We start from the raw sequence: 20935 nt of genomic DNA on the forward strand, positions 1-20935 counted from the left end.
GTTATCTTTACCTATCGATGTGGTTTCGCCTCCATTTAGCGATCTAACATTCTTGGAAGATACGAATTCCTTGTTCTGTTGCTGCCAACTTGTATCGCTAGATTCGCATACATTATTTGTTACGTCGGCCGACTCTCTACCTGAGCCGGACCTCACCTCGCGGACGTATGGCAGCCAGATGCCCGCACATCTTTATTGCGTACTCTTGAAGACACTCGCAGACTGACTGTAAATCTCAGAAAACTCTGGCGAAAGTCTTTCATCTCAAACAAGGGCTTTTTCACGAAAGCGTTTTCTAAGGTTTCTGGTTCGCATCTGGAAAACACGTGAACGCTAAGTGTTCACACGTGCGATGCCTCCTACTCCCAACTTTCCATCGAGGGCGGCTAATACCCTTCCTAGTCCATCGATAGTCTTACTAACCAATAGAAATAATTTCTATTACCCTCACTTCTCCAGCCAAAAACTGTCATCAACAAATCAGATGATTCCGTGCGTTAGACACACCCTTCCTTAGCTCACCTCCGACACAGCATCGTCACTATCAAGTTAGTTCGTCTTCGTCTTCAAATCATTCAACACGTCTACAACGATCGCTCAGTCCAGCGAACTCACTGAGAAGCATCGTAAAGTCGCAATCTAACATTCTAACCGATCAGTCGCAATCGAAAACTCTCTGTACGGTCGCGTCCAAATCAGTCACATTGTACAAGATATAACTCGAAAATTCTAGTGGTAACTTCCGATACTATTTAAACCAACACCTTATATAAACTGTAAGTGTTACTCTGATACAAACATACATATTTATTCTACAACCGTAGAATAAGTTGCATTCAGTGAATCACCCCTGTTATCCTAAACGAAACGCGGGGAGCGACCATTTCGCGGCGTCGATTAGCCGAATCGTAGCGAGAATTTACGACTCTCGTTGACGCGTTTCCTCGCGACAGCGTCTCTCCGCGAACGGTCGCAACATTATTGTATTTCCTTAAACTTAATTTTACAGAAGTTGAGAACTTAGAAGAGAAAGTTATTTCGTTATCGGTTATACCAAAAGAAAGAAGGGGCACGTATCACAGAAACGCTCGTTAAAAACCAACTGCAATATTTACATCGTTGATCATTGGACATGGAAATTTCGTTATAAATATCATTTTCATAAGTTTTACTAGAAAATTCCCTTGACAATTACGGTGAAAGTAAGTTCATGTACAATAACCATATCTTCGGTCTAAGAGTTTTAAAACTTAGTAAGAGTCCTTCCCTGGTAGAATCGCTGGAGCAGGTGCAAGAAATCTGTCTGACCGGAAACGTGACTCAGCGACACAAAACGGCCGCTTTTGAGAAAAAGATTACGAGATTACCGCGGCTGTAGTCGTATGGACGACGCAGCTTACAAGTCCCAGCTGTTGAAACGTCTTGCTAGCTCACCATTATTCTATTTTTAGTCGAATTAATCGAGTTGCACGGACGGTGGCATCTGAATCGCAACAATCTCGCACAGAATTTTACTTTGCAACAAGCTCTAAGAATTCAAAATGCATCATGTTGAAACTGGTTTTGTAATTGTTATCGTTCATACCGGCAACAGTAATTAATTTTACGTCTTGGCAATTTTATCGGCTAAATTAAGCGATCAAACGTTTATGTCATTAATTATGGGACAAATAACACGTTGCTTTACCACTTATATATAATATTTGTAGTCCCTTGTAACACCGAACCACGAAACCGTTAATTTAATTAGTTATACGTGTGCTATACTTGTAAAAGTATTACGTATAAAACGGTTTGCACGAATTACAGATTTTATTCGTCGAACAGATCGATGTTTCGCATCAATGCTCTTCTACAATCCCAACTGATTTGCAGGTAATACCATCCAAGCCTTCCATGTGCAAGCGTTAACCCTCTTACTTTTAGCAAAGGTTTCCGATCTTTCTACGGCTTAGGCAGCTTTATTAAAGAAAAAAATCTGAGAATTTATTCCACCGATTTAGAGATATCTATTTTTAATCTAATTAACGATAAGCGGTAAAAAAAGAGTAACAGGTTTATAGACAGAAATAGCCGTCGTGCTTAAGACACAACTTCTTAAAGCATTTCATTTCATTTCTGTTTCGGTATCATCCCGACCACCATCGTATGGAAACTTGCAAATATTAGGAACGTTTAATATTATTTTACACGTGGTCGTTCGAGACTTCTTAATAATTGAGACGGGCACGAGTGTACAGAGAAAACGCAAGATGCAACCTTGCGCATCACGAGTATTCTTACCTGACACTTCGTGACGAGATCATGGAATCCGAAGAGCGCATAGGCAAGTTGCGTCGCGTCGTAGACGCCAACGACCAACCACGTGCCTCGTGGCTACAATCTTTCATCGAAAGGTTAACGTCGAACGCTAATAGCCCCGATGAACGAAGATGCGCCGCTCCTCTATCATGAAACTTACTCTTACGATCGGTAAAACGCTAGATGACATTTACCTTCTCTTCCGTACACGTTACCTACTTCGAGCCTCGAGCCAGTCTCGTATCCGAGCCGAATCTTTAAATGGATAATTTTTTAATGGTCACCCATCCAACAGAAACGTGCACAACCGTGCAGAAATCCTTTTGTCTTGCGCTCAGTGACACGAGAGAGTCCTAAGATTGCCGTTACCGTTAAACGAAGTCGCTCGAACATGAAAAACGGTGTTACGCTCGATAGGAGGATATCAAACGCCAAAATTATGCCGTTTCAGCTCAATTATGGCGTGTGTACAGATGACGTAAACCGTACGTATTGCGTTGAAAATATATGTATCTTGCTGCTCTAAAGCGTCCTAAACGATATACCCACATATAGGATATATTTCCTATGGCATGTTCCATACAATGCAGAAATAATGCACGATACTTACCCAGTGAATAGATTCTGCTCAAATTGAAATATGTATAACGATTGTCGTTTTGCTTCGAGTCCACGAAAGTTAAACGTTCTTCCGGATAACAGGCAATCCAACGGCTATGCGACCGCTGTAATACATCGTCGAGGAATTCTTTTCACCGAAGAAAGGTGTACACTATCGTCGGAACCTGGCCGTTTCGTGGAAAGTTGTTGCATTAGAAAGTGCATACTAAAGGAGCAGACCCATATCTCCGTTCCCGCTGTTAACAACATGCCGTACAATTTACGCATGAATAAAATTGTAATCAATAAAACGCCGTATCAAGCGTAGACACAAGATAAGTAGAAAAAATAAAGAAAGAAAAACTAAAATAAAAAGGGAATTTTAAGAAACGTAGAAACACGATGCGTTATAATTATGAAGACGGAGCCGAATTTACAAAGACGTGCCGTTAGCGACTACGTCGCGAGTTTTGTTTAAAAAATATTCCCGTTGGCAGTCGATAATTTTTACTGATTTATCGAACGCATTTCCTCAAGTACGTAAGCCTTTGCCATTACGGCTGTGAGATTACCAGATTCGCAACAAGATACAGAACAAGAATAGAAACGCACCCGAACCAGCTGGCAGTTGAAACGTGCAACACAACAAACATCGCAAGAAGACTAAAAAGGAAACACCCAATAGACCTCATAAAAGATATAACATAAAAAAAACGAAGCTGGCACCCCGCTGGAGGTAGCCACCCACATGCTATATTATTTTTTATTTATATTTTTTTTCTTCACCAACAAGATATAACACTTTACCAAATGTCCGCAAGGACAAATTGTAAAATAACCAAAATAAAATAAAAAAAAAAAAAAAACAACAAACATCGCAAGAAGACTAAAAAGGAAACACCCAATAGACCTCATAAAAGATATAACTTAGAAAAAAAAACGAAGCTGGTACCCCGCTGGGGGTAACCGCCCACATGCTATATTATTTTTTATTTATATTTTTTTTCTTCACCAACAAGATATAACACTTTACCAAATGTCCGCAAGGACAAATTGTAAAATAACCAAAATAAAATAAAAAAAAAAAAAAAACAACAAACATCGCAAGAAGACTAAAAAGGAAACACCCAATAGACCTCATAAAAGATATAACTTAGAAAAAAAAACGAAGCTGGTACCCCGCTGGGGGTAACCGCCCACATGCTATATTATTTTTTATTTATATTTTTTTTCTTCACCAACAAGATATAACACTTTACCAAATGTCCGCAAGGACAAATTGTAAAATAACCAAAATAAAATAAAAAAAAAAAAAAAAAAATTACGGCTGTATATCGATCTTATATGCCGTGCACATTGGGGCATTGATGTTTACGAAGGCTGGAGGCTACCAAGTTGGCCGCAAGATCCGTGAGCTATGAGCGCCGAAGAACGCGATCAACCACTGTGTATACACCGCACACTCAGGTACAAAGTAGACGCTACAGACCAGCGCGGCGTACAGATGGGTTTTAAGACGGATAAAATGTACACTCCGTCGCAATAATTTCGCTTAGATGGATGGAAAATATAGACGGTTTCGAAGAAGCGCACAACCGATCGCGGATATATCGATCGGTGTCGATACTAAAATTCAAAGGAACTGGTTCGATCCACGGATCGAACGGATTTTTAAAAAGCAAACAACACCTGAGCGAAGTTTATCGGAGCCTGTCATGAACTTCCGTGCTAGACGGTTCGATCGCGACGGGTCGTTGAACATTGGAATGGACAAACTGTAGGTACGCTAGAAACCAGAGGCTTTAGACGGCACGTTACTACTTTACTACCGGACCAGTATTCGCGAGAGAAAGCTAGAACAAGAAAGGTACGTGCAAAAGTATGTCTACGAGCACAACTTTGATTTTCATTGATAAATTTCCTCCAATAAATTTCTACAATCTTCCATGCTACTATTTATTGTAAATTTACTAAGAAACTTTTGTTATTCGCAAAATTCTCTTATACGAAACGTTGACTTTTTTGAGTAGAACAAACAATGTTCGCGGAATATAAACTTTAGTAGTCGTTTAACTTTTCTAGTCTAACTGTCGCTTTAATCGTAGTGAACGGAAAAGCAAACGTTTTGATATTTTAGATGATTATGCGGTATTCTATTTACTAATTTGTTAATTCTATCTTTAAATAACACCTATCGTAACATTGTAAAACTCTTATTATCGTGACCTTTTCTGGCAATACACGGGGGCTTCGACAATGCATTCTACCTGAAAATGTTTTCACACGTTCTCTATTTCGTATATCTCATAGCTTTTTCCAAATGGCAAACTAAGTCATGAATGTTTATATAACAAATAGTAATATATAGTATTTATAGTATTATAGTAGGTATATATAGTATTTTCTAGTCTAACTGTCGCTTTTATCGTAGTGAACGGAAAAGCAAACGTTTTGATATTTTAGATGATTATGCGGTATTCTATTTACTAATTTGTTAATTCTATCCTTAAATAACACCTATCGTAACGTTGTAAAACTCTTATTATCGTGACCTTTTCTGGCAATACACGGGGGTTTCGACAATGCATTCTACCTGAAAATGTTTTCACGCGTTCTCTATTTCGTATATCTCATAGCTTTTTCCAAATGGCAAACTAAGTCATGAATGTTTATATAACAAAGAGTAATATATATAAGAAAAAACATGCTACATGGATATCTATGAAACATTAATCGTACCATCACGACAGTCTCAAATTTACGATATCTAGATCGATGTCTGTTCTTTTGTACTAAGAGAAACTTTTCTTTTGTATTTAATTTCGCATCAACGATAAGCCTTTATATTTTGTGGTTCTTAGATCATGATTTTCGTAATCGTAAAACTGACAAATCCGCAACCTGGCCTTTTACTATTGATCGAGCCATCGTCGCAACGAACACACGTCGAGTTAACGAAAACCTGGCATATGATCCAAATTACTCAACTACAAACCACAAGCGATACGATTTAGCGATAGAACGGTTAAAATTATTGAGTTTGCGTATACGTTATTTACGTTAACACAAACAAGGCAAGTCAAATACCTTGGACTTCACATAGATACACACTTGACATGGAAACAGCACATCAAATCAATAATAGACAAGATACAGATAGCAAGGAGACAAATGCACTGGCTAACAAGCCGAAAATCCAAACTAAGCACAGAAAACAAACTGAAAATATACAAAATAATCATAAAGCCAATCTGGACATACGGAATTCGACTATGGGGAACAGCAGCAATAAGCCACATAAACAAAATAGAAACAATCTAAGCCAAAATCCTTAGAACAATGGTAAACGCACCGTGGTACGTTAGAAACGAGGACATAAGGAAAGACCTCGGAATACCAATGGTCAAGGAGGAGATTACCAGATTCGCAACAAGATACAGAACAAGAATAGAAACGCACCCGAACCAGCTGGCAGTTGAAACGTGCAACGCAACAAACATCGCAAGAAGACTAAAAAGGAAACACCCAATAGACCTCATAAAAGATATAACTTAGAAAAAAAACGAAGCTGGTACCCCGCTAGGGGTAGCCGCCCACGTGCTATATTATTTTTTTTTTCTTCACCAACAAGATATAACACTTTACCAAATGTCCGCAAGGACAAATTGTAAAATAACCAAAATAAAATAAAAAAACGTTATTTACGTAATGAGAGTTGCGCCCAAAGCACTGATGATTCGCATGTTAGACCGAACGTGACTTCGTATCAATGGTGTTTGCGTTAAATAGATGTAACTTTTAGTAATTGCATCGCTACCTCGGTAATTGCAATTGGGACACTGCGAGTCTCTCTTTTTCTCTCTGCTTCTCTCAGTAGGCGCGTTATATGATTTTCGCAGATTGGTTGGCTGCTCGGCGAATGCGCAGACGACGCACACGAATTCGGAAACGCCGGCCACGCCAGTTAAAACGATTTTCACGATAGCGAATTCGACGCGGTAAAACGCTAAACGTTACCGTCCCTGTTAACGTTTACAACATCGATTCCCACGATATCCAGCTTGACCATTTAGAGTTAGAGAGTTATGCGCCCGGCTGCAACATTTGTCGGTACTCCCGGCACGCAACCAGATTGTCCTCCCTCCCTTTCTTCCATCACCTATCCGGCAATTCTAGTTTTCCCCTGTCCGAAACCTCTACCTCTCATCTTTTCGCTTATCTGTCATTCGTTATCTATTATTTTGCTTCGTCTAAGCTGTAAATGCTGTCTTACACGTTCTGCTACTACGTGCGTAAATAGGTAGTGGGTAGTTACCATAGTATAGTATATATAGTATACTATGAAATAGCTACAGGAATTTCATCGTTCTCGTTCCATCGACCAAACACAAATTTTGAACGCTTTAGGAAAAATTATAGCGTAGAATTGAAACGGGAAATCATATTAGATGGCACGTTAACAACGATTAAGAAGATATTAAACCGATGCTTGCAAATGAATGGCTGTCATACATCCTTACGCTGTTTCCGGCAAGTTACCTATATAATACATATATTACATATATTACATCCTCGCAACGAAGCACGAAACACCTATACATAACCAGTAATTAAGGGTTAAAGGTTCAAGTCAGTATGCTAGATAGGGTAGAAGAGAGGACAAGCTTGTTATACAATCTGTCACCGCGTTAGATCGAACAGAATGTATACGTAAGAGGCAAAAGACGCACGTGGCGTCAATCGTAGCGTACACGAACCACGGGTAAACATCCACTTGACGTAATTGGCAATCAGCTAAGATAGATTTATGTACGAGAGATTGCACGTGCTATCCTGCCAGCCCCTTCAACATTTCCCTCCGAGAAACATTTTTCTTTTTTCCTGTCCACCCGTCGTGGTTCGAACGAACGTTCCATTAATAAGGTGTACATACATAATCGAAACTTATCATCGATATTTGTATCAAAATGTACAACTATTGCATTAGCAAGGAAACGGTTTCCGAGGAAATAAAACGTAAACTTTTTCATAGGGATAGTTCGCTTTCGGCCGTCGACTGCTGAAGCGTGAACACGTGTGTGTCTAGTGTCTAGTACAGTTCACAATACAAGTGACGACCGAAAGTGAAGTGAAATAAAAATAAAACAAGTGCTTCTAAACTTAATAGCGAACAATCAGACTCTTTAAATCTCCAATCCGAATCATAGCCTCTCGACTAGTTATTTCAATTTGAATTAACTAGCTCGAAGATGCTCCAAACATCTGGAACTAGCTCACTCGAACAAAGCTATAACCGCTTTATTCTCCCTCCTCCGTGGCAAAAGGACAAACTGTCCCACCTTCCAAACCATACAAATTTTTTATTTTATTTTATTTTGGTTATTTTACAATTTGTCCTTGCGGACATTTGATAAAGTGTTATATCTTGTTGGTGAAGAAAAAAAAAATATAAATAAAAAATAATATAGCATGTGGGCGGCTACCCCCAGCGGGGTACCAGCTTCGTTTTTTTCTAAGTTATATCTTTTATGAGGTCTATTGGGTGTTACAATACAAGTGACGACCGAAAGTGAAGTGAAATAAAAATAAAACAAGTGCTTCTAAACTTAATAGCGAACAATCAGACTCTTTTAATCTCCAATCCGAATCATAGCCTCTCGACTAGTTATTTCAATTTGAATTAACTAGCTGGAAGATGCTCCAAACATCTGGAACTAGCTCACTCGAACAAAGCTATAACCGTTTTATTCTCCCTCCTCCGTGGCAAAAGGACAAACTGTCCCACCTTCCAAACCATACAAATGACAACAAAAAACGCAAGCTAGACTCGCCCAACAAAAATATAAACATCTCCACTTACAACAGATTCGAACTACTAGAATCCACACACGACACTATGGATGTAATAGAAACATAACCAACCCAACAAAAGCAAAAAAACTCCTCCTCCCCACCAATCTTCATCGATGACGTCATCGATATTCAAACAATGATCAAGTCCATCGAGAACGACATCAACAAAGAAGATTATCAATTAAAAATCAAAAACAATCAGGTTAAAATTCTGCCGACTAATCCAGACTCCTATAGAAAACTAACAAAGCTGCTAAAAACCCTGAACGCTAAATTCCACATTTATCAACTAAAACAAGGAAGACTCTTTCGAATGGTACTACGCAACATTCACCACTCTGCTAACTTAGACGGACTGAAATACGAACTCCAAAATCTTGGCCATGAAGTTACCAATATCAGCAATATAAGACACAGAATCACAAAAAAAACCCACTATCTTTATTCTTTGTTGATTTAAAGCAAAAGCCAAACAACAAAGAAATATATAATATCAACCGATTAATGAACTCGGTAATAAAATTCGAACCACCTTTTACAAAAAAAGAGATAGTTCGGTGTAAAAGGTGCCAGAGATACGGCCACACGCAAAAGTATTGCAACCGTAATTACTGCTGCGTCAAATGTGCAGGCCCTCATTCTACAGACCAATGCACTAAATCAGCAGAAACTCCTAAATCAGCGAAATGTATTCACTGTCAGGGAGACCACCCTGCGAACTACAAAGGCTGCTCAGCCTACAAGACCTTATATAATAACAAGGACCCCAAACCCAGAGTAACCTCACGATTCCAACACCCAGCCCACAAAAGCTATCTACTCCTTCAATCTCCTATGCTCAGGTAGTTCAAGGAGCACAAAGCAGACCGATAATCCATAATGAACATTCCCAAAATAGGAATATTTTTCTGGAAAGTCCCAGTTCCCAGTGCACAAAGCACGAATAATCTCGATAGGCTCGAAAAATTAATCGAACAACAATCAGAGCAATTTAAAAGCTTGCTATCACTGCTTACACTCCTTGTGAGCAAACTACGCTGCGACGTAAAATAAAACCGTTACACATAGCTCTTTGGAATGCCAAGGGTCTAGCTCAGCATAAATACGAACTAGAACTCTTCTTAAAACAACAAAACATTGATGTAATGCTCATATCTGAAACCCACTTCACCGATAAAAATTACCTAAAAATAAATGGTTATAACTTCTATCATACCCAATATCCCAGTGGAAAAGCCCATGGAGACACCGGAATTATCATTAAAACCACCATAAAACATTATGAGCTTCCATCGTTCCAGAAGGACTACCTCCAAGCCACAAACGTAGCGATAGAAGATTGGCATGGTTGAATCACCACGTCAGCAGTTACTGCCCTCCTAGACATTTTATCTCTAAAGAGGACTTCGATAACTTCCTCGAAAACCTCGCAATAGATTCATAGCAGGAGAAAACTACAATGCTAAACATACCCAATGGGGCAGCAGACTTATTACAGTAAGAGGTAAAAATCTACCGAACAGTATAAACACCAATAGACTTAATTACCTCAGTACAAACGAACCCACTTACTGGCCCACTGACAATAACAAACTACCTGACTTATTAGACTTCTTCATAATCAAAAACATCTCGCCAAGATATGTCTAAATTAAATCTTCTGTGAAACTCTCTTCAGATCATTCACCCGTAATAGCAATAATTAACTTAACAATTATTGAAAATCTACCTAATGGCTTTATTCACAACCAACTCACCAAGTGGCAACTCTTTAGGTAAATCTTCAATCATACAACATCAGCCTCAATTCGCCTAAAAAGAAAAGAAGATATAGAAGCAGCCGCCGAATACCTAAACACCAGCAAAGTAAATGCTATCCGTTCTTCCACATCTATGAAGAGCTTCGACAATAAACACGAATATCCCCATCACATATTTAAAAAAATCGTAGAAAAAGGCAGACTTAGGAGAATATGACAGAGTCATAGAACACCCAACGACAAGCGCAAGCTAAATAATGCAACAAGAAAACTCACTAAAACCCTTAGAAACTACAGAAAAGACTGTTTTCAAAAATATCTTGCCAACCTATCTCACACAGCTGACCCTAACTACTCACTATGGAAGGCATCCAGGAAACTTTCTCGTCCTCCGCTAACAATCCCTCCAATTCGCTGTCCGCAAGGTGGCTAGGCGCGTAGCCCTACACAAAAAGCTAACTTGTTTGCTAGTCATTTAACTAACGTCTTCGAACCATAGTATTCCCCCACTATTCTAGACGAAATAACTGAATACCTGCACTCTCCCTTCCAGATGTCTCCTCCTATTGAGCCTTTCTCATCTCTAGAAGTCATAGAATTAATCCGTCGTCTAAATCTCCAAAAAATATCGGGGCATGATCTGATAAGTAACAATGCCATTAAGGAGCTTCCCATAAAAGGGATTGCAATCATCACTTCCATTTTTAATGCAATTCTCCGCCTTCAATACCATCCGAAGTCTTGGAAAATATCATTGATTACTCTCATTCCCAAACCTGGAAAACCAATACGTGAAACCAGCTCTTATCGCCCAATTAGTCTTCTACCCACCTTATCCAAACTATTCGAGAAGATGCTAATGATACGACTCCTTCCTCTTAGAGGATCTAAACACACTGCCAGATCACCAATTCGGTTTCCAAAAGCAACATTCTACGATAGAGCAAATTCATCGTTTAACTCACAAAATCACCCAAGACTTAGAAAAGAAAAAATATTGCACTGCGGTATTTCTAGACATTCAGCAGGCATTCGACAAAGTATGGCATGAAGGACTATTGTTCAAACTAAAGAAAATCCTACCACACACCTACTACTCATCATAAAAGATATAACTTAGGGAAAAAAAACGAAGCTGGCACCCCGCTGGGGGTAGCCGCCCACATGCTATATTATTTTTTTATTTATATTTTTTTTTTATTCTTCACCAACAAGATATAACACTTTACCAAATGTCCGCAAGGACAAATTGTAAAATAACCAAAATAAAATAAAATAAAAAAAACACCTACTACTCCATCCTAAAGTCCTACCTAACCAATAGACAATTCATGGTAAAACACTTAGACGCTATAACCTGAACATTTCCAATAGAAGCTGGCATACGCCAAGGCAGCGTCCTCGGACCCCTGCTGTTCAACATCTACACTGCAGACTTACCAACTTTGACAGATATAACCACAGCGACATTTGCTGACGATACAGCCTTATTAGCCTCGTACTCAGACCTGACAATTGCCTCTACTCTCCAGCGAGGTCTCGACTCAATGAAAGGGTGGTTCCACAAATGGCGCTTCAAAATCAACGAAAACAAATCCAGCCACATAAATTTCACGCAACGAAAACAAACTTGCTCACAGGTGACGATAAACAATACACCTATTTCAGATAAAGAGTCAGTCAGATATCTGGGCATGATTCTGGACAGAAGATTAACATGGAAACAACATATCTTAGATAAAACCAAACAACTCAAAACAAAATTTTAAAAATTCTACTGGCTCATCGGCCGACGTCCCAACTTAAACGCGCAAAGTAAAATTACACTGTACAAAGCCATATTAAAACCTGTTTGGATCTATGGAATCCAACTATGGGGAACAGTAAGTAATTCTAACATAGAAATTCTTCAACGATTCCAATCGAAAACCTTAAGATCCCTAATAGATGCAACTTGGTACGTCACCAACGAAACGATACATCACGACCTCAAGATACCCACAGTCAAAGAAGAATTATCCAAATTCAGCAGTAGACATAGCACAAGAATTAACAACCACCAAAACCCTCTAATTACTCAACTACTCGACACGTCGGAACAGATCCGCAGGCTAAAAAGACATTACACCTCAGACCTAAGCACTAGATTTAAATAGAATCAAACATACTATAAACACTTATTAACTATGTCCTAGTACCACGCCAGATAAATTTACCTAAAATTCTCTAACGAGAATTGATTGTAAAATAAACGCAAATAAAAACATAAAAAAGAAAAGAAAATAGAGATAGTAGGTGCTTTCAGAACAATACTTTTTCAGAGGAACATTCCAGAATAGATTTTAAAATAAAATCGGTTTTCTTCAACGGCATTCTTTCTCTTTGAACATGGAATAACTTTCGTTCTGTAAGTACACGAACACGTGGTATTGAATCTTTTAAGCAAAAATAACACAACATTGCACATTTGATATAAAAGACCAAAGTTTAAAAAATATGTTAACCGTGTGCAAAACCAATATCGAGTGAACTGGAAGAAAATGTCGTATGGTATATAATAATTGTTTACATCTATCATAGAGAATATACTAATTAAATCATCAGTTTTATGAAACAAGCATTACCAACATAAAACTGATCAAAGTAGCTTTTAAGGCGGACTTATTGTTAATCATATTAACGTGTTCGATACAGCGTAAGTCACATCTCTTTATTTACTGTATAAATACGTACGTTAGGCTATATATAAACTTAAATACCCGTATATATGTATTTATGTCGTAAAGAGAAAGTATTTTCGTCGAGTAAACTGAGAAAGTGTTTTATTAAAAACCATTACTTCATCCAAGTCGGAAATTTACATGCGTTCAAAAATATTTCCACTATAAAATACGACAAGTACTTAAAATCGACATAATAAATATTTTATACGATTTTATAAACTGTAATAAAGTATAAATGAAAAACTAAAAATTGACTGAAACTAATCAACGATCAAATCTCAATCCTTAACTATTGAATAAAAAATTGATACAAACAGCAAAATGAAAAGTATATATATAAAGACATATGGCAAAATTTGACTCAAGGTTAAAAATAAAAATGTCGTCCGATAAATATTTGAGTATTGGGAAAAAGAGTAACGATTGAACATTATTTACCAGCTTTCGAAGTGACGTTACGAAGGCATAAAAACACGCAGAGTAAGCAGCAAAACCACGCAGTCGTTGTCCTTGCCTGAAAAAGAAATAATGGGATCTCGATAAATTTCTGGCGTCGAACGATACTTCGATGACGATATTCTGTATTAACGTGTTCTAAATTGCTCGATACAGTGCTTTATTTGTACCCCAAATTGCTTGATTTATAATTTCTGGTTAAATGAAAGATACTTAATTATACGTTAATGTAACGATAATAACGCAGAAATACCTCTGGCGCGGATACGAAGTTGGCGCAATATCGTTTATGCAATGGAATCGTTTTACGAACAAAAGCTTCATGTTCGTCACTCGAGACGATATAAGCCTTAAGCTGCTAAAATCCTGCGAGAAACTGTTTATCGAATACCAAGCGCGAAATGCCTCGCAAACAGTCAACTCGAATCGTTTCGAAACCATTAATAACGCGTATTTTATCATCCGCTCCTTCCCGATTGGCTTAAGAAGGAAAACAGCGCAAAGAAATAGCAGCATGTGTAGCTGAGACTTACTCGAAGCTCTTCGGAAAGAGTGAAACGCAGAAACTACAAGGTAACCAAGAGAGCAATAATTAAAATCTGCGTGGAAGGAGGTCGTAGAAACTGTATCGTAAAGCGTGTAAATTATTATGTAAAGGAGGGACGGAATAGATAGAATAAGGGATGAAAAGAAAAAAACACGGACGGTCTACGAATTGTTCCTCTTTAGGTCGCATATCGACGCGACGGTTTAAGAAGTATTAAGTAGCTTCGTTCAAAGCCCTGACGTATACAAATTTACGTGTGTAACAGGTATACGACACGTGAGAGGAAAAGAATACCTAACAAGGTATAGCGCGGAACTCGCATCCTGTCTCATATCCCGCCTCGCTCACGTTACCAGGCAGAATTTCATAAGGAACAGGATCAAAAAGAGAATTAACGCTTAGCCCACGTGGGGTCTATGCTAATGCTATATTGATGCACGGTATGTAATAAGGATGTTTGCGACGCTTATAAATGTGCTGGACGAAGGGAAACAATGTTATCGGCATCGTATGATCTTCGCTCGCATACATTCGGACCCGAGGTGTTTCCGTCACCTGGACGCGTGCGCGTTCTCATCAAACGTGTCTACACACTGCAACGTCTCCTCCTTGCCGGGCTATCGATAATGGCCAACATTTTGCGGCCAGTTTACCCCTGCCGCCCATCTCTCTCTCTTTCTTTCTCGTTTGTTTTCGCCCTTCTGTCTTTTTCTAATCTTTCATGTACTTGGATGCATGCGAGCCATGTCACGATTTAAATACCGTCACAGCGCTATCAAGTTGTTACGTAGCGACGAGACACGAATATCTGGTATCAGGATAGAAAATATCCTTTTGGAAGTGTGTGTGGATCGCGATCGAACGAGGCTGCCTTACTAAAATACTTTCGGCTGCCTACAAGTTTAAGATTGACGCAACGCGAGCAGTAGAAAGTCCATTGAACGAGCAAGATAAGTAGAGGCATGAGTACGTTGCGGTCTTATACCCCGTCTGTGGCTTACAACGGCGTGTCTAGTAAAGCTGCTTCGATAATTTGGCGTCCTTCCTTTGTTTACGCGAGTTTCTCGCAAGGAAAAATACCTAGTTAACTAGATACTTTCCATATTTTCCATTTGGCGTACATCCAGTCGCCCCTCTTGGAGTGGAAGGTCCAAGTATGCGCTATAATTTCCAAGAATTACATCATTAAAATCGTCGAGGATGCCAGAAAGGATCGATGAACGAGACAGGCTATGATTTAGTAGGGTATAAACATTACCGCCACCGTGTTATTAATAGACAGCAAACAAACAGGATACGAGTGTTTCGTGAAGAATGATAGAAAGTTAAAAGGAATAGTTATATTTCGAAGGAACAGCGACTTTCTTCTTGGATCCAAGCCCAGACCGCGATATTTCCATATTCTATTTACTTATTGTTGAAGTGATCGTCACTTCTGAGAAAACTCTACATCTGAGAATACTGTACATCTGGTCTTCGGTTTCTCAAGCGCTAAGGTCATCGATAGCGCGTAGACAAAAGAATGCGTCGAGGAAAGACCATAAGCGGTACACGTGCGACGTTGGTTTCGGCAGTTGTTTCAGTCTCAGGGTAACGTTGCTAGTGTCACGTAAAATAATAATGAATTTAAGGAGAAAAGAAACTTTTATTTTTCTCTTTTGTTTACAATACACTTCCGAGCTCTAGACGTGACCGTTCAAGACTATCTGACTGCTCTACTGCTCTTACTGAGGAAAACTCGGTGTGGGTGTTCCCTTTGGAATTCAGAACGCGGATTCGTTGTCCACACTTTTTGGTGGAAAAGTGAGGGTAATGATCCGCGATGCCCATTGGTAAATGAATTAGGTAGCAAAGACAAGGAGAGCTAGATATGGCTCGTGGGCATCCTTGTTCATGGGAAAACTCTTATCTTGCCAGACACCCGCTTTCTCCGTATTAGGTAAGAGCATGCAACAAACATAAACCGAAAATGTTTACGTGAAGGAAACTGAAACTGAACAGATTCGGTTTATGTCGTCTTCCTAGGCCTGTTGCGAGTTAATAGAACAATAGATAGGTCTTGGCGTCCGGACTACGGGGAATCTCGCAAGGACCGTCACATCTGGCGTGCCACATGGAAAAAAAGGAAAATTGATTCGTGACACTAGCGAGAGGATCTGGATCGGCTTACATAGTACTACATATTTTGTAATTTATTATTCACAATATATATACTTTCAATACCTTGCAGTTTGCCCACGCATTTCTTTAATTCCACCCACTGAATAACCTTAACACTTATCAATCGCGCTTACCGAACGCAATGCGAGTTTTTAAATTTATTATTTGCTCTATTAGCAATACATTTTTATCGAATTCATCGTGTGGCCTTGTAAATAAAATTTAACACAGTCCAATGCGCGTTCGGTTTAACTATGAAACGTTACGCTTCGATTATCTCGAACGTTCTTCAATTACCTGAGAATAATTAAAATAATACGAATTCGTACTCCGTACCACTATAGTAACGAGCTCGTAATACGGTATTTAGGCATTCGTATCGCATATTACTTTCGAAATAGAATTCTGCTTCACGATTCACCGCGAATGAGAATAAAATTCATTATCCAAAACGTATGGAATTACTTATTTGCTTGTACACGCGTCACCGCTATCTCGAAAATTATACAGAGATTTCAATTCGTTGAAAGAATTCTAATCAACTTCTCATATCTGGTCATCCCACATTCGCATTTTCAGGCTTTAACGCGTCTCCCGTTCGTTCAACCGCTTTAACGCTATCAGTTTCATCGAATCCTCCCTATTAAAGAGTACATAAATGTGTGAAGCGAGTTTCGCGGCCACTTCCCTGCGTGGGCGACGAGTTATTACCGAGTTCTGAACGCCTAACGTGAAAACAGCCCCATCCGCCTCTCTATTATTTATCAAATACTGAGAAAATTCAATACGAATTTTGTTTGCGATAAAAGTCTATTTGCGTGAAATATTCGCGGCCAAGTCGATGATTATTTTTAGAATATTCCTATTGTATCCTTCTATGAATATCTTAAATTTACCTTGTACCGATCACAGCGCAAAGTACAACGTATACATATTTACATCGATATAAATATGTACAAGCGATATCGCTAAGCTCGTCTCGACTCGATAAACAGGATATAATAAAGGAGAATCTTAATAAAAATAACAACGAATAACATGCGTTTATTTACCTTTCTCAATTGTTTCGCTAATATAATCTTTCCTTCCAGCGAAATTATACATTTTCCAATTGATCACGAACGTTGACACGACGAAACTCTATTCTACGCTATCACCTTAACGAATGGACGCGTTCTTTTTCTTTTTTTTCAACGATATTTGAATCCGATAATTTCACGATAGAGTGTAACAACGATGGATAAACGTATAGCATTTAAACTTACCGAAACGTTTCGGTACAATAATTCTCCCACCAAATCTGTAACTTTTTCTTAGTAAAAGTCACGAAAGTCAGGATTACGCGATTACGCGATACAGCGACTTCCATTCACAACACGTTTCTACAACAGCAGAATTACTTCACTTTCTACTATCTGCCTTATTAATCGCGAAAGTATGACCGTTTCTTGAATCACTGCTATCTAAGTCGGAAGTAAACCGTGGTAAAATGTCAGGGAACAACTTTTAATAAGATCTCGCACGTTCTAATCCATCTTTCGATATATACCCGCTTGATTTATCGCTTGATACTAACTCAACGCAATTTTTTTTTTTTTTATTTTATTTTGGTTACTTTACAATTTGTCCTTGCGGACATTTGGTAAAGTGTTTTATCTTGTTGGTGAAGAAAAAAAAAATATAAATAAAAAATAATATAGCATGTGGGCGGCTACCCCCAGCGGGGTGCCAGCTTCGTTTTTTTCTATAACTCAACGCAATGACAAAAAATCGATATGCCCAACGAAAAGGTAAATATGTAGCTAAAATTTACAAGTTTTTGGACGGTGTACGATTAAACAACTTCATTCGACGAACAGTCCGATTCTGTGACGCTGATAGAGGAATAGAAATAGATACCAGAGAAGACAGAAGCGAGAAACGTATAAAGACGAACGGAATAGAAAAGGTCAGCGTCGATCTGAAATGTCAGACGTTGGACAGAGTCAACGTAAACTCGACGCGAACAGAAATTTGACAACCGTATACGTAATTCCATTACGATCCATTTTTATACTTTTTCTCGACGAACGAAACAGCAATTTCTTCGTTCTTTCGTTTCTTTCGTTGCTTGCATTTAACCAGCTTCCATTGCCATCTCCTATATAAAAACGGTCTTCGAATCTTGCTCTTCTTATCTTTACTTATCTTTACATTTCGATGGCAATCTTATCCATGATAAGAAAATAATTTCTAATAAATTATTAAATCTTTGTGAAAAATTTATTTCTATAGGTCTACTACTACTCGGAAGAATTTTCGTTGGATAAATGACAAAACGCAGTGTTGAATGATTTCTCGTGATAACACATATCGAGGAAAGCTAGTGCAACGTGGCTGGCAGTTTTACAAGGTTGCGATTACTGAACGTGACTGCAGAAAACGATATAACGCGTATACGGACCGAAACAACGATGTTGTTATGACTATCGGTCTGCATAACGTACCGCCGGACGCGTTGTGTGTAATATGCATATCCGAGTCGTCCGTTACACCGAACGGATGAGAATGCACCTGCTCCTCGATGCGAACTACGTGCTCGAAGAAACCTCGCGAACGATTAACCCACCCCCCTCTTTCCCTCGCTCTTCCGTTCCGAATACATTTGCTGCTAAAAACGATGGACGAGCAAGACGAACGATCTACGTATACGTATACCGCAGCTAAAATAGGGGGTGCGGTAGTTCTGAATCAACGAACTAGCCTCTACTTATCGCTTCACGTAGATTACCACGTGGCATCGTCGAATCCAACGTACCTTTGAACTCTACTTCGACGTCGAGACCGCTTTCTATCGCTCTAACAAGTTTTAATAACTTAAAACTCAGAGTTAATGTTGCCTACGTTGGGCAAGAATGATTTTGTGCCTTTCTCTCACGTCCGTCTTCTTCTCCTTTGTGTGCATCCTTTCCATAGAACCGAGTACTCCAATTCTTACGTATGTTCAACTTTTTCCCAGGTAGGTACTACATATAACATATACGTATATTTTTTTTTTTTCTAAGTTATATCTTTTATGAGGTCTATTGGGTGTTTCCTTTTTAGTCTTCTTGCGATGTTTGTTGTGTTGCACGTTTCAGCTGCCAGCTGGTTCGGGTGTGTTTCTATTCTTGTTCTGTATCTTGTTGCGATTCTGGTAATCTCCTCCTTGACCGTTGGTATTCCGAGGTCTTTCCTTATGTCCTCGTTTCTAACGTACCACGGTGCGTTTACCATTGTTCTAAGGATTTTGGCTTGGATTGTTTCTATTTTGTTTACGTGGCTCATTGCTGCTGTTCCCCATAGTGGAATTCCGTATGTCCAGATTGGCTTTATGATTATTTTGTATATTTTCAGTTTGTTTTCTGTGCTTAGTTTGAATTTTCGGCTTGTTAGCCAGTGCATTTGTCTCCTTGCTATCTGTATCTTGTCTATTATTGATTTGATGTGCTGTTTCCATGTGAAGTGTGTATCTATGTGAAGTCCAAGGTATTTGACTTGCCTTGTTTGTGTTATTTGCGTGCCGTTCAGGAAGATATTTGGTGTTATCTGTTTTCTCAATGTGAATGTAATGTGGTTGCATTTGTTAGGGTTAGCTTTGATTTGTTTGTCTTGTAGCCACTTTTCTATTTTTATGATGTGCTCTTGTAGTATTGTGGCTGCTGTTACAGGGTTAGTGTGCCTGACTAACACGGCTGTGTCGTCCGCGAATGTCAGTATTTTGCTATTGGTAGTTGTTGGAATGTTGGCCGTGTATAATGTGTATAGTATGGGTCCTAGGACGCTTCCTTGCGGAACACCTGCTTTGATGTCTTTGGCTTCGGAGTGTGCGTCCTTGATTTTTACTGTGAAGGTTCTGTTGCTTATGTATGATTTTATTATTTGGTATATTTTTTCCGGGAATTGTTTCTTGATTGTTTGTATTAGGCTTTCGTGGTTTATTTTGTCGAATGCCTTCTCTATGTCCATGAATAGGGCTGTACAATATTGTTTGTTTTCTATTGTGTGTATTATTTCGTTGACAAGCCTGTGCATTTGTTCTATGGTGGAGTGTTTATTTCTAAATCCAAATTGATGGTCTGGTATTAGTTTTTCCTTCTCTATTATTGGTTTTAGTCGGGCGTATATTACTTTTTCTAGTATTTTGGAATATACGTATATTTAGAAAAAAATGTAGAAGAAATACCGATGTAAACATGCGATATACAAAATGCAACATTGCATACCTATTATTATCCGTTTTTAAAATAATCGTTCGAAAACAAACTATATCGTTCCTTGTCAAATTATGTATACCAATTAAAAATTTGAAGCCGATAGTAAACGATATATGTCCATCGACATTATCTATTTAACGTAAAGTAAGTACATCGATCCGTTAGATTTTATCTAAATTTCACAGCCTGCGGACATCGTCGATCCTGACGATTCTCCCGGGAAACTGTCGATACAGGATATATTATCAGGGAAGAGAAACGGTGGCCTGGCATAGCGTAGGGAAAGAAGAGTGGAAGTCA

At 38.7% G+C, this 20935-nt stretch overlaps 1 protein-coding gene across 1 annotated transcript in view; it reads right to left on the reverse strand.

Annotated features, from left to right (window-relative positions):
- The window catches only part of LOC132911676 (cadherin-99C), a 114893-nt gene that overhangs the window by 36111 nt on the left and 57847 nt on the right, over positions 1–20935 (reverse strand). Inside the window, exon 2 of the mRNA XM_060968448.1 lies at positions 13676–13751. Coding sequence (XP_060824431.1) covers positions 13676–13751 — 76 coding nt within the window. The remainder of the gene's footprint in view (positions 1–13675; positions 13752–20935) is intronic.

The sequence above is a fragment of the Bombus pascuorum genome, chromosome 11, assembly GCF_905332965.1.
Source record: "Bombus pascuorum chromosome 11, iyBomPasc1.1, whole genome shotgun sequence".
Taxonomy (NCBI): Eukaryota; Metazoa; Arthropoda; class Insecta; order Hymenoptera; family Apidae; genus Bombus; species Bombus pascuorum.